The 17,983-nt window shown below is 32.8% G+C and overlaps 1 protein-coding gene and 1 long non-coding RNA gene across 2 annotated transcripts; one reads left to right on the top strand and one right to left on the bottom strand.

Annotated features, from left to right (window-relative positions):
- Positions 1-1,296: 1,296 nt before the first annotated feature.
- On the top strand, positions 1,297-2,038 carry LOC114411525. The gene is made up of 2 exons (XR_003666479.1): positions 1,297-1,614; positions 1,776-2,038. It is a non-coding gene; the product is annotated as an uncharacterized LOC114411525 (long non-coding RNA).
- A 1,463-nt stretch (positions 2,039-3,501) lies between these two features.
- Positions 3,502-11,548, bottom strand: LOC114412675 (katanin p60 ATPase-containing subunit A-like 2). Its single transcript, XM_028376654.1, has 11 exons — positions 11,387-11,548; positions 10,843-11,013; positions 10,699-10,754; positions 9,321-9,386; positions 9,071-9,178; positions 7,463-7,529; positions 6,838-6,922; positions 6,043-6,203; positions 4,924-5,025; positions 4,025-4,247; positions 3,502-3,829 (listed from the first exon to the last, which is right to left on the bottom strand). Exons 1-11 carry the CDS (start codon positions 11,423-11,425, stop codon positions 3,696-3,698), a joined length of 1,212 nt encoding a protein of 403 aa, XP_028232455.1. The 5' UTR covers positions 11,426-11,548; the 3' UTR covers positions 3,502-3,695.
- Positions 11,549-17,983: the final 6,435 nt, after the last annotated feature.

Genomic DNA, 17,983 nt, shown 5'->3' with positions numbered 1-17,983 from the left:
CTAACCACCTTTCACTCATTCCTTCACCCATTTTAATTTGGGATCCCGGTTCAAATTTTGGAGCCATGGTTGTAGCCCCAACACCTTGAGGACAAGGTGTTTTTGATGGGGCAGAGAGTGTTAGGGAACAAAAGATAATAGTAGGGGCAGGGGTCAAAATAGCAAACCAGGGGTACAGGAGGAAGCAAAGCCCAAAAGAAAGGAAGAATGGTGAGATCGTTCAGCAAAGGAAGACACCAGGCACTATGAGACAAATTCTGTTATTGCAGATCATTCCAGAAGCTTTTCTGTTATTAGGAAGCCTATATATATATATATATATATATATATATATATATATATATATATATATATATATATATATATATGTAAATAACAAGCAAGGAAATCAATGAGAAATATACAAATTACCTCTTCTTCCCTATGTCTTCTTCTTCTCCTTAGGAGGTTGCTGGTGCCTCGAAGCCAGTAGTTTAGGGAGTGCTAACACGACCTGTTCAATTAGACCGATTTGAGTTATCTATTAGATCGATCATGCATTGAACCTGGTGTAATCTGGTATAACCCAACCAAGTTTAGGATTAAACCAGCAACCTATTGATCTGAGTTGAGATACGCCTAAAGGAGGAAACATGATGGGTCATATGTGTAAATTTTAATTTTTTCTAATAAAGATCAAATTATACACAGTGTAGTGGTGGTGGAAATGGTTATAGTGAATTGGTGGCGGAGGGAGTGTGGTGGCAGTAACAGGGTGGTAATAGTGTAAATTAAGGTTGTGTGTAAAACCATTTTGTTGTATTTTGTCTTAAAAATTGATTTTGAAAACTGAATTCTATAAACTAGTAACCACTCCGAAAGGGACCTTGACACGTCGTCTGTTAAACGTTCTCGACATAGTCTCTCACGTGTAACCAAAAAAGACTTCGTCTCTTATGTGAATTGTGAAAAGTGAAAATAAGGAGAAATGAAGACGCAAATGCATCGCGATATCAAAGTTCAAAAGCTTTGACCTTAGTGCCTTTTGTTTTTTCGTGTTTTGGTTTGTGTTTGTATCTTTCTGATTAATAAAAAAAAAAAGAAGCTTTGACCTTGAGTTTTTTCGCCGCGGTTGGTTATATCTGAGATATATTAATATTAATTAAATATACATGCCAAGGTCGGCATAAGCATAATTGGTGCCCTTTCACCGCGGATTTTTCCTTGTGCAGCAAGCTAGCTACATATATATGATATCTCACACAAACTCTTGGATTTCAAAGTTTGTAAAAACGTAAGAAAAATAGCTGAAATTTCTACGTATATTACAATGCGAACACTTGGTAAGTTCCATGCCCAAAGAATGATGAAGGCAAGCTTTTCCCTATATATACACATTTCATCAACATTAAAATACACAAAACCATAGCACCAATCTGAAGCAGTTAATCAACAAGATCGCACAATGAATTCCCAAAAGATAAGCATTCAGAATAATCTTGCCCCTGTAACAAGGCCACCCCCCAAGGGTCCTAACTCCAAACCTCAAACTGGGACTAAGTTACCCACTACCCAACAGGTTTTTGCTAGAAGGCCAAAATGATTTCACACCACATATTTGTTGTCTTCTTACAGGTAATTTTTTATATATAAAAGTGAGTGTAAAAGTTAAGATGTGAGAAATCATGGCTATAATATATCTAAACCTCTTTATACAAAATCCAAATTATTATAACGATGACAATTAAGTTGTTTGCCTATATGCACTTTTAATTAATTAACTTCGTATTTTGTAGGTTGACGTATATAAGTTGGACCAGTACTGGAGTTAGAAGGTTTAGTGAAATATGGAAGCAAGAACTATATAGGGATCGGAGCATATATATACAACAGCTAGTGCATTTGTTTATTGTATTCGTTAATTTATTTGTTTGTCTTTACGTTTGTTGTGTGTTTTGTATCGTAAGAAAAAAATTGTAACATAGTGATACTCCTACAATGAACAATAATATGTATTTAACCTAAGAAAATTATCATTGTCCATCCATTTTTTTCTTTCGTCTCAACTCTACATCAGCTTTTTCATCTCTCTCTCTCTTTACTGTAACATATTACTTATCAGCATCACGTTTTCTCTCTCTCTCTCTCTCTCTCTCTCTCTCTCTCTCTCTCTCTCTCTCTCTCTCTCTCTCTCTCTCTCTCTCTCTCTCTCTCTCTCTCTCTCTCTCTTTGTCTCTTTCAATTTTACACTTAAATCCCATCAGTAATTTTTAACCTATGCCGTTGATGTAAGTGACAAAATGACTACACTCCACAAGAAAAGTAATATAAGTTGTATGGTGAGCAGGTGAGGGAAAACCAACGATATGAAATCAACTAGCATTTTTTAATATAATTTAGTACTTTGTTTTGATTGAACATAAGCACGTTACTTTGGGTAAGCAGTCATTGTGTGTTGAATGTCATTGAATAAATTTTCTAATATTGGTCAATAAAATTGGAGAATATTGATTTTATTTCAAGCTTGAAAATTAAATATCGTTATACTCATTTTCTCATAAAAAAAAATGGATTAATTTCTAATAAATTATTGGTTCAAATAATAATAGATTTATACTTTTTAAGTAAAATTTCAAATTTAAATATTGTAAATAAAAAAACATAATTAAAAAGAAAGATCTCATTAAAGATAATAAATTAAATTATTTGATATAAATTAATTATTAATAAAATTAATGAATATTTCACACTAATATCCCAAGCTATTTCCTCTTTTTCTCTAAACATGCTATTTTACTTTTCTTTAGGTTGGATTCACCTGGTTTCAACAATGACAAAAATGATATAGCGGAGAGTTTTGTCCAAAGATAAATGTACAAATGAATCAACTCAAGACACTTAATATATTTAAATTGAGTTGGGATAAAGACATTTTAATATTAAGTTATTTGTTGAAACGGGTTAAATTTAAAGTTTTTTATTTTAAAAAATAAAAATAAAATAATACATGCATGTCTCGTTTATCTCGTTTATGTTTTGAATGTTTAGTATTAACAATGGATTATACAGAAATACTAATGTAATTATTTTATTTAGAAAAATGATTAAAATTTTAAAATAATTTTTTTAAAAATTGTGATCATTAAAATATAGCTATTGAAAATTAAAGTTAGATGAATAATATATGTAAGATAATAATAAGTAGGAATACATTAAGTAAATGTTATAAATAAAATTACTGTTATCTAATGTATGCACCAGCTATTAATGCCAATAATGCAAAGCAAAATTAGTTAATTCAAATAATCAAACCTAACTTTAAACTATTTAACAAAACGATCTGGATTAATCGAATATTTAACATGTTAAATTCAAATTACATTCAATTTTCGTTAGTGAAGAAAATACCTTGAACACCAGTCGTGAAAACACGTCCTCATTTCCCAATTAATAGACTGCGTAAAAGAAACATATGGGGAGAAGTTGCAATATGTCATGATAATATTTTCATGTAGAATATAATAATGAGTGAATTTAAAAATATAATCACAAGCATTTGTTACTTAGATATGTAAAAATACTTAGTACTAATAATGGAGAAAAACGAATGCAAAAATGTTGCATAACCAAAATAATGTTTTAAAGTTTACTCTTACAGCAGTAATTTTATATGCCAATCAAATTGTGGAAGACCTTACAATAACAATTACAACTTGTCATTGTAGTATTTGACTACCATAATCAGCATTGAACTTGTCATATTTGTGGGCATGGAGATGAGCAGATGGCCTCGTGTTTCTTAAAGCTGTCTCTATATCTTCAGATTTGATTGGCCCAACTTTTGGCAACTCTGTAACCCAATGATCACTTTTAGTTTGTGAGGAGTAAAATTAAACTCAAGTATATGTTTAAGAAAAAAGCTAACACATTGTTTAAAGAAAATAGCTTATAGTTGAAAAATCTACATAAAAGAAGCAACTATCAATGTTCCTGTGTAGACCTATTTTGGCAACTGTATTACGGTTAGATTTTGTAAACAACCTACCTTCTTCAGGCACCACATCCTGGCTCTGCTCAAGTTGCGACATTAGGCGTCTTAAGGGTTGCATTGCTGTCTCTTTACAGAGTAATCGGATATCTGATCCGGAATATCCTTCTGTCTTGTCCACCAGTATATCATAGGGGATCGGTTCCTCATCAGGCTGTTGAGGAAGGAGTTCCTCGAACATTGCTCTTCTTGCTACTGGTTCTGGAAGTGGTACAAGGATCTTTCAATTTATGGTCAAGGACAACAACCATTAGAAAAGGACTGAGAGCTTTCAATTGCAAGATAAGATTGCTTATTGGGCATCATCTAAATATGCATTGAACTAAGATCTATTCTCAATAGTAAAAGGGAATAATCATCAATTTGCTGATCCAAGGGTGTAAAAACAAAGTACGGTGCAGCAACAATTCTATGTTGCAAAATGGATTAAAATAATGTAAACTCCTGTACGTCCTAAACATCTTGAATTAATAATTAAAGAAAAGCTCAATAGACAACGAGCTTCAAGCATACCTAGTTCACAAACATATCTTAGCCTAGCAATGCATGTCTATACGGGCTACAAATAAAATGCAACTTGAAATTCAACCCCAAAATAATAATTGCTGTTATTTTAGAACATAACCCAAGCATCTTAGATGGAATGCCAGTTTCATTTATAAAGAATAAAAAATTCAAAATCCAGTAGTTTAGGAAACATGAGCAATGAGGTGATATTCCTAATAATTTATTCTATGCTCCCCAAAAAAAACTGAAACCTAACAAATGATGCATGTTTCTTCGTCAAGACCAAAATTCCAGGCCAATGAAGTAAAATGACATTTAGAGGACTAGAAAATTTGACCCATTCATTTATCATGCACACTACTATGCAAAAGCTTATATTTGAAGGATACACGCTTCTCAAGACGTCGGAGCATGGCTGCATCCAATTCCCAGGGAAGATTTGTTGCCGCCAAAACAAAAACCAGTTCATCTGTCTTTGTCAAACCATCCATCTGCAATCTTAATCCAAATGATTAATTTTTGAGAAAGCACAGCAGAAGACATATGTCACTCCATTGATGAGAAGCATATTAAGATGCAGAGTTTGAATTTACAAAGGACACAAGCTCCCAAGTAAAATGAAAAGTCTTTCACGATTTCAAATGCCAACTATCATGGTAAACTCAAATAACTAATAATTAAGTCATGATAGCTGCAAAAGAAATTTTTTTACTATCTATCTGGATATTTGCGAGAAATAATTTGTCCCCAATCTTTGTTAGCTGTTCAAATTATGCATGAGATGTTTAAGATCTTCCTGCGTACTGCAAGGGAACTAGAAGAAATACAGGATTATGTGCAAAATAAAATAGGAAGGACATAATAGGTTGGAGTGCTGAAATTTTAATAATATGGATTTTATCATTATTGCTTATTTAAACAGATGATACGACACATTCATCTTCAAGTTTATGGACATTTTTACTAAGGGCGTCTTATTTACACAATGATTGAAGCACTAATGGTTTTTAAGAAGATATTTGTTTTTTCTCTTCAAGAGTTTTCTCCTCTAACAAATACATAGTTATTAGAAATTTACAATTCATGATTCAAATCACACAATTAAATTCAATCTAGCTAACTAACTAGCGACTCTTAAGTGATGAATAACAAAATAAATATGAATCTTGCAATCAATGGATAAATCAGTGGTTCTGTATCACCTATATGAATCATATGATTCCGCAATTTGTTATTTTTTACTTTTCTTTCACCTTTTCTTATAAAAAAAGGGAAAGTCAATAGGCTTAAATTGTTAAATGAAGCTAAAGGAGCACTTCAGAAAACATTCTATTTGATTATTCAGATGTTCTATTTTCATTCTTATAGAACAGGTTTCAGTCAGTCACTCAATATCTCCACTGTATTTGAGTGTACCATTGCTTTGTTTTAGATAGTATGAACTTGGTGTAGTAAATTAACTTGATGATTACAAAAAGTTTGTTCAAAATGTAAGAAACAAGCACCACCTGAATGAGAAGCTCAGTTTTCAACCGTCTACTTGCTTCATGTTCACTGCGAGCTTCACCACGTTGACTAATGATTGCATCAATTTCATCAAGAAATATTGTTGAGGGTGCATGATGCCTTGCAAGTTCAAATAACACTTTCACTAACTTCTCTGAATCACCTGCAGTCCAAAATAAATTTTGTAAATGTACGTATTCACAAAATAACACACTAATTCAGCCTAAACTAACTGATATATTGTAAATATGTAATTAACTATTGAACTAATGGGTAACTAACTAACATGCGAGTGATGCGACCACTGATGTATATCTATTGCGCATTCAATCTTTGAGATCTTTGACTTACAATGAGATGTGAGAGAAGCTGAACATAGCAAATGGTCCAGGTTAAACATCACTTAAGTCATGCAATCAATTGTTTTAATCCAAGTCATTCATGCTATATCAAGTAGTTGTTTTAAGCTCCCCTGACTGATAATAGACTATTGTTTTAAGATGTATGCTGTGTATGTCTGTGTCTATTTGGCTAAGTAAAACAGGATGAGGGCGTTGAACAAATGACCTTTCCAAACCAAATAGGGGTTATATCAATTGGCAAGATTCAAGGTAGTTAGCATCATAGTATTTGAAGAAAAATAGTTAGTTATACCATCTTCCAGATAGAGATTTATTCTGTTTTCTTTTAAAAAAGTAATATACACTAACATAAAAAATAAACACTTCTAAGTTTCCTAGATTAAGATTCACAAAAGAAAAATACTCTAAAGGGGAAGAAAGTTGTAAGTAACATGCCTCGCCATTTGCTGACTACAGATGAGGCTGAAATATTAAAAAAAGTAGTCTTGCACTCTGTCGCAACTGCCTTTGCAAGCATTGTCTACAACAATCAAACCAAATGTTAGGAAGTTATTTAATTATTCAAAATAAATAAAAAAGAAAAAGAAACTGCTATATTCACAATCATTAAAATATGAAAATAGAAAGGCTGAATATTTCTTCCAACAGAATTTATTTTTGATTTTGTAATTTTATTTGGGTTTAAATACATTTTTGGTCTTTGCAATTTAGTGTTTTTTTGCCTTTTGTCCTTGCAAAATTATTTTTGGTTTTTAATACTTACAAATTATATTTGATTTGTTTTTAGTCCTTAAAACACGTTAGATAATGCTTTGAATAGTGAAAAAAAAAACGTTATATAAAACGTCATAAGGAGGAAAAACAAAACAAACATAATTTGCAAGGTCTAAAAACATTTTTTTTTTGCAAGGACAAAGCAAAAAGCACTAAATTGCAAGAACTTAAAAAATATTTAAGCCTTTTATTTACGTGCACACACAGAATAACATTCTCTTACAATTTCAGAATGACACTAAGGAGGCAACGCTGTAAATGTTTCTGATGCAATACCAATACAAACCTTTCCTGTGCCCGGTGGGCCAAAAAGGAGGATGCCCTTCCATGGTGATAACAGACCAGTGAAGTACCTAGACAAATGAGAAAGATCTTGACCATGAAAAAGATTTCACTCTATATCTCTACTTCTCTAGTAACCTTTTATTAGCACATATGCAAGTCTATAAAATCAATCAGATAACCATTTCTAAGGACAATATCTTGATACGGCCATTTTTAGCATTACTAGGAGCTTGGAATACAGATCTCAAAGACTTTCATAAAATGTAAACTAGCTAGGTTTCTTAGTCATTTTCAAACAAGTAGTAGCATCCTAAATAGACATGACAACGAAACCTGTATCCATGGGTATCCATCCGAACCCGCCTCGACTTTGACAAAAAATACCCGAATTAACTGGGTACGGGTTCAGGTTCGGACATTACCCGACTTTTTTAATCGGGGTCGGGGTCAGGGATGAGGATGTCACTACCCACCCTGTACCCGTACCCATACCCGTCCCGATGATGAAATTATTAAAATTTTATTTATTACCTATAAATTTTATTTTAGAATTTTTACATAATTTAATATTCTTTTCTTAACGATTTTTGTAGACAAATGTGTTATAATGAATTTATTGATATATAAGTAGTTAAAAATAAATGTGTAACAAATAATTTATTTTTTCTAAAATCATATTTTTAATATAATTTTTTTACAAAAAGAAAAACTTATTTTACAAATCTGAATCAGGAAAGGTGCGGGGATGGAGATACCCAATACCCAACAGGTATGGGGATGGGGTCACAAATTTTAACTCATCGGATATCGGGTATCGGGGACAAGTATGGGGATATGTTGGGGAGTCGGAATCGGGGACTAGGGAGGCAATATCCGTCTTCACCCTGCCTCGTTACCATGTTTAATCCTAAACATGTGAGTCACCTAGACCTCTTTTTGTTCCCTTTGATGCAAGGACTTTAAAATGAGAAAAATTTTCCTAACTAAGAACAGAAACATATTAAGAAAGAAAATAACTTAAACAATAACAGTAGCCTTATCCCATCAAATGAGATCGGCTGAATGGATCACATGATGCCATTGGACTTGGTCAAAAACCAAATTCTTAAAAGATATTTTTCACCATGAGATCACTTTTAATAATTTCCTCAACCCCATTTTACAGGATTAAAAACCACACGGTCTGCTCTCCTCACCGGTGCCTCCAGTGTCATTTTAACATTGTACTATCCAGCTTGAGCTGTCTATATATAAGATATTCCATCCAGTTGACATCTTGAAATATATATTAATAGGAAAGATCTAGAATCTAGAAAAAATATTGGTTTAAGATATTGCTTACAAAAACTAAAGCAGTATGTAAACCATTATACAGTTCAACTAAATTAATAGAAAGTTAATCTTAATATTACTGTTATCCCTGCTTTCTTCTTAAATTAAAAACACTAGTTTATTCATTGATCAATGTAAATGATCTGCAACATCCAATTAAAAGATCTTTAGTAACATAAGCAAGAATATCTTGACAAGAAGTGAACCAAAATGGTTATCGATAGCTCTAAGGAATGTTATGTGTAGAAAGTTTTCAGTAGTGATTAGTGATACCTACTTGGGATACTTAATCGGCATCACAACAGCCTCTTTTAATAAACGTTTGGCATTCTCTAACCCCTTGATGCTTTCCCACTTCACATCTGGACTTCCACGAATGATATCCCTAAGACGTGCAATGACAAACATATAAGAAAATTGAACTTACAGAATAGAATCACATGAAAATCTTGACCAACATGCAAATAATTTCTCCATGTAGTCATTGGTTCTATCAAAGGTGTTGAAGAGATTGAGAGAAAATTTACCTACTTAGGCTCTCTGCTAAAGCTCGCATTTCTGCAGATTCAAAGGGTGGAAGCAAAGACTTCTGCCTGAAAATGTTCAAGAATGAATAACTTCTCTATCTTCCACATATTCTAAGTTATCAGTAGTTCTTAGAATGAATAAATTCTCTATCTTCCACATGGTCACATAGAGTCACAAAACTCATAAGTTGATACTACTAGTGGTTACAATTGTGAGTCGAGAACTAAAGATCAAAGGATCAATATCAATTGTGACTTCTAGAAGATGCAAAACTGTATAGTATTGTCTATTTCTTCTCTTTAGTTGGTAACAACTTCTCTATCTTCCACATAGTCCATTATAGTCAAAGAACTCAAGAGGAGATAGTATTAACAGTTACAATTGTGAGTAAATATCAAAGGATTAATATCAGTTATGCCTGTTAAAATATGTACAACTTCATGGCATTGTCTGTTTCTTTCCTCTAAGTCTAAGGTGGGTAAAAACCTCAAAGTTATGGACTAAAGTCTCAGCAAATTCAAAAGGCAATGAAACTATGAAAGAAAACAGAAACTTCATTGATCCTCTCATTTTCTGATCCTTTATGTCTACTTTTGAGTATCAAGGACTGCAACCATTGTTGAACTAATCTACTCAATCAATCATGAATAACATCCTAAATGTTTGTTATACAAATAACGTTTAACATTCCAATAAATATCTCTATTTAGTTTTAATTTCACCAGTGGCATCTTTATTAGATAAGAATTTATGTTTCTTTCATTCAATACATGACAAAAGGCAAGAACTAGATAGCTTAACTGTATCTCCCGCCTTTTTAAAATTACCGTATGAAATATATAAAAAGGTTTTTGCAGTCAGCCACAAAGTTAAATTACACATGACAATGAATCTTTTTAAAAAGTTTTACGTTATGGGTGTCATGCACATCAGTTTACCTGCAATTAACACAAAGATTACCACACATATAGCCCAAGCTACGCTTGATGAATATAGTGTCCTCTTAAGCAAGATGTATTTCCATTGTTAGCACTAACAGTCGCATACACTTTGGTAGCATACTACTGACTTATAAGTTATAGCGACATACACAATATAGTACACCACTATCAATCATTACCTAATTAATCAACTTCAAACGGATAGTCAATGAAATAATTTCAAGTATTGAAACTGACAGCATCTTGGTTGACTAGCTACTTGATATCCAATCAAAACTTAATTTGCAACTCAACTGTGCTAACACTGATTCTTCTCTGTTTTTCTTTAATTGATATTTGATTCTCACAGAAAAACAGAAACACTTAACCCTTTTAAAGTGAGTATGTGGTAATAACAAAGTCCAAAAATACAAAGTGATGGATCAAAGAGTCATACGGCCTTTCATCCACAATGGTCGGCACAAAGCCATTTGTGTGAATCTGATTCAGCCCCTGAAACACAAAGCATGATGAAGCACGAATCAGCAAAAATTGAAGGAGTAAAGTGTAAAGACCAGTTCAGCAAGAAAAAACACAGTACCTCGCCTCGAAACTGCTCATAAACAGCCATTTCCGATGCCCTTTTGTTGCCATTGGACACAATGGTCACTGTCACTGAATTTCCATTGCTGACCGCTTTATCAGTAGCAGTATCTCCATTCTCCGCGACTTTCTTCCTACCAAACTTAGCATCATAATACAATTTGAAGTCCTGAAGATCCAAAAAAAAAAAAAAAACTATGTAAATTTCTCAGCACTAGAAGTAAAATAAGTCCAACCCAAAAATCAACTACACCAAAAAGAAAAAAAAAACAATGTAAAAAAGCAAAGTTAAATTTCTATTAATTTCTACAAGCTAGTAAGAAAACAAAAAAATAAAATCGATCCGAGCAACTATTAACAGCTCTATTTTCATGACGAAAACATTAAAATTGAAAAAAATAATCCTGCTTCCGTTACGCACGATGATTCAACACACCGTAACAATTCGTTCTACAGGGATCGGCGAAATGCAATGCAGAAATTCGTAGCATCAAAACCGAAAACAAAAAGAAAAATCTAGTGAGAGAGACAGAGAGTGAAACCTGGAAAGACCAGCGCGTGGGCATTGGATCGTCGGCCATCTTAGAGAGAGAGAGAGAGTTGAAAAAGTGTTTCTCTCTCTAGAATGGATCAACAGCGAAGCAAAGCAAGGCTGCACTCTGTCGTCTGGCTCTCGAGAGTGTGAGGAATAGAGAAGAAATGATTTTATAATTTTTTTTAATAAAAGCAAAATAAATAGTACGCAAGATTTGAGGGGAGAGTGAACCACGTGTGATAAATGTTACAAAAAAAGGTCTGCACCATAGATCCTCATCTTACTCTTTTTAATGTCTCAACTCAATTATTAACGGTCTTGTTTCCTTTTTCACCTAATTCTACCTTCATATTAATTTATTTTTAAAAAATCCATCTATTTTTTTATCATTTGATCTGATCCCCCAAGTTGGTCGATCACAATTAAAATAACAAATCAAATAGATAAGTCACGCCGAATCTCAAACTATTTTTGGTAATTCTAAGGGAAATTTTAAGTGGCGATAGTTAAATTTTAATTTATACTTTTGTACTATGCACTAAATTATCTCTTACACTTAAAATGTTTGTGTTTTTGTCTCTTTGAACTTGACATTATTTTTAATGTCTTTGTTTAATTTTGAGCTTTAAATTACTATATTTTAAACTTAAAAATCAATCAACTCATCTTATTCCATTCTTTAGAACTTGACTCACACAAACTATCTGGCACTAACAAAATTCTGTGAATATAATACTCGATTTTATCGTTTTATTACTACTTGTACAATTTGATTTACTTTTTAATCGATTAATAAGATGTTTGATTTTCTGTATTAATAATTGCTATGACCATCAAATTTCTTATATTTCATATTGAATTCATTATAATAGATATAAGAGGAGATTACATTATATCAAATCTTGTCTCTTGATAATCAAGCTGACCAATATTGTTGCTGGTCTTTCTTGTAAGAAATCAGCAACTCCTTTTCTCTCAGGACACTCGAAGCCCATGTGTTCAAAGAACTCTAACACATTCTCACGTGAACCTTGGTATGCAATTTGACCTTCTGAAAGTAGGATAATGTAATCAAAGTGTTCAAATGTCTCTGGTGCGGGTTGTAGAAGCGAAATCATCATGGTTACGCCCATATTATATATGAACCATTTTCCTCATGAACTTGCATATCTGAAAAGTGGTGGAACTGTCCAATCCTGTTGATATTTCATCCAGAAATAGTGCCTTTGCAGGTCCTACCAGCATCTCCCCTACATCCAGTTACAATTAAAGCAGATTTTATAAACTAATAAATAATTACAAATGCTTATTTGCAAGCCATTAGTTGAAAAGATTCTAGGTTGTTATAAGAATATGTACACACAAGTAGCCAGCCTTATAGTTAGTACTTTATTATTTTTATTTGAAAGAAAAGAGTATATATATATATATATATATATATATATATATATATATATATATATATATATATATATATATAGAGAGAGAGAGAGAGAGAGAGAGAGAGAGAGAGAGAGAGAGAGAGAGAAAGAGAGAGAGAGAGAGAGAAGGAAATTGAACCTCTAGCATACAACATGATTTAGTTTAACTATTTAATGTGTGGGATTAAAACTTTGGTTTATTGGTCATGCATATACTAAATAAAAAATTAACCTGTTGTTACTCGCTTCTTCTGTCCACCAGAGATGCCCCTTCTCATCTCATCTCCAACCACAATGTCAGCACAAATATCCAATCCAAATATCTGTCATAATATAATAGATGACAGCTTACATTCAAAGTGAATAAAATAGAAGCATATAAGTAATATTTATAATTTGAAGTAGAGACAAAGAGAGACACCAACCTTGAGAACATAATCTGTTACCGAATTGGTTTTGTGACCTGACAATGCTATAGCCTTCATGAATTGCATCAATCTCAGGGTCTGGCTTTATTCCTGCTTGTCTCTCCCTTCTTGAAAGTACCACTAATGCTTCATACCTAGTACCAACACCTAGACAATGTCCTAAAAAATCCAATGTCTATCTCACTGTTATTTCTCTATATATGTTAACAGGCGAGCCTACTAAAATAGGCGAGAATTAAGATGGACTATAGACTCGAACGTCATATTAGATTTCAACTTAAAATCAACTGACATCGAATGAAGTTGTCCAATAAATATATAAGTTGTATCCTGAGAGTTGAGACAAGAGATGTGAGACTTCCTAACAATTTAAACACAGATTTTTTGAGGAACAAACTCATTTAGCTCATGGCCAAGTAAGTGATTCTCCCAGACACCTGATCACATCTCAACACAAAGTTCACTTTGTTATTAAAGAAATTACATATAGGTTGATGAGATGTGATTGAAGTAAACTGATTTGTAAACAGAAATGAGAACAAACCCTTAAATCACGAACAAGTTTCCCTGCAAGTGCCAAAAGAAATGTTTTCCAGGAACTTGGAGGACCCAAAAGTAGAGTCATCCTGAGATTTACCACACCAAATAAAATTAGTCAAACCATAACAACATAGCTCAGGATGTGATATCCCGAGTCATAAAATTGGCTAATACAACTGGGAATCAACTTCCCCCCTCAACAAACGAAAGAATGCAATAATGCATAAAAGTAATCTTCCTCTTCGTAGAACTTGAGTTCCTAAGAAAACAGTCCTAAATACAGCACAACCTAGATCCCTCCATCTTTAAAACTACTCTTAAAATTTGAATTAGACTCAATCCCAAAAATTAACTCATGAGATGAATCTTATCTCTCACTTATATATACTATTTTAGACATATTATTGATTAATGTGGGATCTTCAATATACACCTCACACCAAAGACTAGACATTTTGATTGTAAAATTTATAAGACCGAACATGTACCAATAATATGATAATGATGACCGGATAACAAATTATATGATAGGCCTGCAAACAATCATTAAAATTTTAAGAACTACTAATATCATTTTTCTCTTAAGTTATTCTCGTGAAACTTTTGAGAGGACTACCTTGATGGTTTAACGATCCCACTAACATAAATGTCCATGTATATATTAAGTGCCCTTTCTTTCTAGCATATGTATATTAAGTGAGAAGAGAGGGAGGTCATGATGTCTATTTTAGTTTCGTGCTGCAGTGGCAGGCTACGAAATCAGGCAACGTGTACATAGGGATATATTTCTTTTATTATGGGCAAACCATTTTGGTTGTTTCAATTTATATACTCAATTCATAGCCATTGATTGCTCCTTTATTACCCTCTCAAGTAACAATTAAAAATAGCCATTGCAACAAGGGATTTTGCAATCCTGAGTAGAGATGGAAATCTTGAATTAGTCTAACAGAATATACACTAAATTTAGACATAACAAACTCTGGTCTTGATATTGTTTTTGCTGGTACTTGATGGTCATTTGCATAAGTTCATTAATTGCAATGCTATTGTTGGGCTGTTTTGAGATACTTTCGTGGACTTATTGTAACTTCCAGCCTTGTGCAAGTAAGCAACCTCTCTCTCTTCTCACTCAATATATGCTCAATTATTTTACTTTTCTTTCATTTTCATTCCTCAAAATTCCTTTTGCCAAAGTCGGAAATTTGTTTGCAGGAATTGAAGAAAGACCAACAATAAATAATTAGATTTGATAGACCCAACAATACATATTGAAACTCTTCAAGGATTTTCATTTTTCTTTTATGATGGGCGATAATATTTTTTCTTATTATGTCAGATATTCTTTTTTTTTTTTTGTCATGGACAGATGAGACTACAATATTTCTTTTTTGATCAGGTATTAGATTGATGTTTGTGATCATTCATAGATTCACTTTATAGATGAACGTTTTTTTTTTTTGAGATATTAAATTTGATGCTGGTAAAACCTCTAAGGTTTTTTTTTTTTTTGTTATGGATGGATGGCACAATATTATTTTTTAACTGTTGTAATTAAATAGATAGTTATAATACATTTATTTATGACTTTACTAAAAATTTAATATAACTATTTATAATTATTTTAAATTTTTATATAAAATTAAATGGATTAAGACTATTATTCATAATTTATATGTATGTTATAATGACACAATACATGCATGTTGGCATATGTAAATAAATTTATTTTCAAAATTACAATAAAATATAAGTACAAATTATAGTGAGACACAGTAAATGTTGACATATGTTAATTATTTATTTCCACATTTACTAAAAATATAGATATATATTATAATGACACATATCACATGTGGTTAAATCCTTCCAAAATCTACACTTAAATTGTGTGGATATGTATTATATAGATTTATATCTACATATATTATACATATAGTGACATTTTTTTAGTGTCACTATAGGTAATTTCTTATAGTGCTTTGATGATCAAAACAACTAAACAAGCAGTGAAGTAGAAAGTCAACACATGGAAGGTTGAAGATGAGTACTGCGGGGAGCAACCTTCATCAGCAGCAGATGCATGCTCTTCGTTTTGGAAAACAAAGCTATGGCAACGAGCCAAATAGAAAAAAGGGTAGAGAATTCATTCCCTAACTTAGTACCACCACCATGCATGCCTATAGAAAAGGATTCACTACTGACTGAGATAGAGAGGACACAAAAGCAACATTAACAACGCCTTATCACATTAGTTGAGGTCAACTATACAGATAGTATCATGTCATTTGGCTTGAGTAAAGACTAAGTTTCAAAGATAATTTATTATGAAGTTTCTCTTAATTTCAATCTTTTTTCAAAGTTCTTGACCTTCCTTTCCTCCTTTTCACATTACCAAAAATCAATCTACTGTTCTAGTTCGTGTTTCTTGCAATACGTGTTCAGAGAGCTGAAGTGCGATCATTTGCAGGGAGAAGACTTATCTTTGAATCTCTATTTTGAGGGAGCTCTCTAATATTTCTCACACGCATCACCAGATAGCAAGCTAGCTAGTTCATACCCAACAAAGCAACACAGGGCAAATCCAATAAGGGGTGTATATAAGTTCTCTTCCATGTGTCAATTTTCAACTTCACAGTCATTTTGTTGTCTGTTTTTTGGCTGGCAACAACTTCTTACATCCAGAAATCAAAACTCCTACTTCAGACAGACAAATCAACAGATGTGTTATTAACTTTATCAACAACAACTCCTTTGCTATTAGTTTCTAAATGAATATTTTTGCAACTCCAAACTGTTAACGAACTGCAAAGCCATATCATGAGCCCATATGCTTCACCTTCCAGTATTGCCCACACTTCCCTAAAAAGTGCAGCATCCGCTTTCCATTTTGTTTTCTTTTACATTATAAATAATGCCATAATGGAGTAGAGAAGTAATATGATAAAATATATGAAAAAGATAATGAACAAAACTTAGCCATATGTTAATCATGTGGCCTTTTTTCTGGACTGGATATACATGGGCCAAGCCCGTTTTTTCTCTAAGAGTCCTTTCCAGAATTATTGGGCTGGACTTCAGATTGGATCGAAAAGTAAGTTAGTATTTCCACGCCCATTTTTTACTTGTACCTCCCCCTCCTTGCCACAAAAAACAATGCACTCCCCCTCTGCTTGAGAAAGAACCTTGGAATCAGGTGTGACGGAAGGTGTTTAAAATTATTACTCCTAAACCATGACTACGCGATTAGATATCCAGGTTTTGGATGGATATAGGATAAACGAGGACTAAGCACGTACCTTTTGTTTGTATTTGGTGTATATCAAGTTTTTCACAAGTCTGTTTCAGTGTTTTTGACTCCTGTGAGACAGACTTGTATCTTCGCCTCCTTGCAGGTTAAATCTAATCACATCTTGAGTTTTCTTTATCCGCTTGTCAAAGAGATACAGAATTTCAAATTTATATATCATATTATTATGTGATATACTACACAACGTGACATTCTATTTTATATTCATTGAAAGGAATATTAGCCGAACTTAAAAAATTAATATGAATATAGGATCAAATTTATCTCTACCAAGCATGCATAAGGAAATACCACTACAGGATTGGTGTGAATATGTATTTCCTACAATCGGAGAACCCGCCCTCACACCTTATCCGAAGGTTCTTGTACAAGCAGAGGGGGAGTGTTTTTAAGAGGGTAGTTAGGGAAAAAAAGCATAGGGGAGTGTGCAAGTAAAAAATGGGAGTGGAAATAACAACTGATGCCATCGAAAATAGCTAGCTGGGTACAAACTGCAATGTCTAGCTAATATGTTTGGCTTTGCTATATAATAATGCTTCACGTACACAACATTTACAATTTCTTAATTCAGCACAAAGTGTCCACAACAGTTTAGAAAACCACTATATTCTGGTCTTGTGTGTTCCTTCGGCTGGTCATTCTTAACCCCAAAGTTCAGATGTACTTTTATTTCTTCTGTTGAAAAGAAAATATTATTAATGTGAATTATCAGGGGGTACACCAACCAGTCGACAAAGTATTTCAAACCAAAATAGAACATATATATTATGCTAGTTACATCATCCACCTTCACTTTTCCAACACTTTGAAGGTGGGAGAGAATTAATACACCATTTTTTTTTAAAGGAAATGCCTCTCCCAATTTGATGAGAACTAGAACCACGAACTGATCTTATAATCTCGTT

This window comes from Glycine soja, chromosome 5 (genome assembly GCF_004193775.1).
Source record: "Glycine soja cultivar W05 chromosome 5, ASM419377v2, whole genome shotgun sequence".
In the NCBI taxonomy this organism is placed as follows: domain Eukaryota; kingdom Viridiplantae; phylum Streptophyta; class Magnoliopsida; order Fabales; family Fabaceae; genus Glycine; species Glycine soja.
Note: the sequence above shows the minus strand (reverse complement) of the source record. Positions and strands in the feature narration are given on the sequence as shown.

Coding starts and splice junctions, on each gene's coding strand:
- LOC114412675 (XM_028376654.1), bottom strand. CDS start 11,425: ATGGCCGACGATCCAATGCCCACGCGCTGGTCTTTCCAG. Junction 6,923..7,462: donor GCCCACCGGGCACAGGAAAG/GTTTGTATTGGT, acceptor TGATTGTTGTAG/ACAATGCTTGCAAAGGCAGT. Junction 4,248..4,923: donor TCCGACGTCTTGAGAAGCGT/GTATCCTTCAAA, acceptor ATAAATTGAAAG/ATCCTTGTACCACTTCCAGA.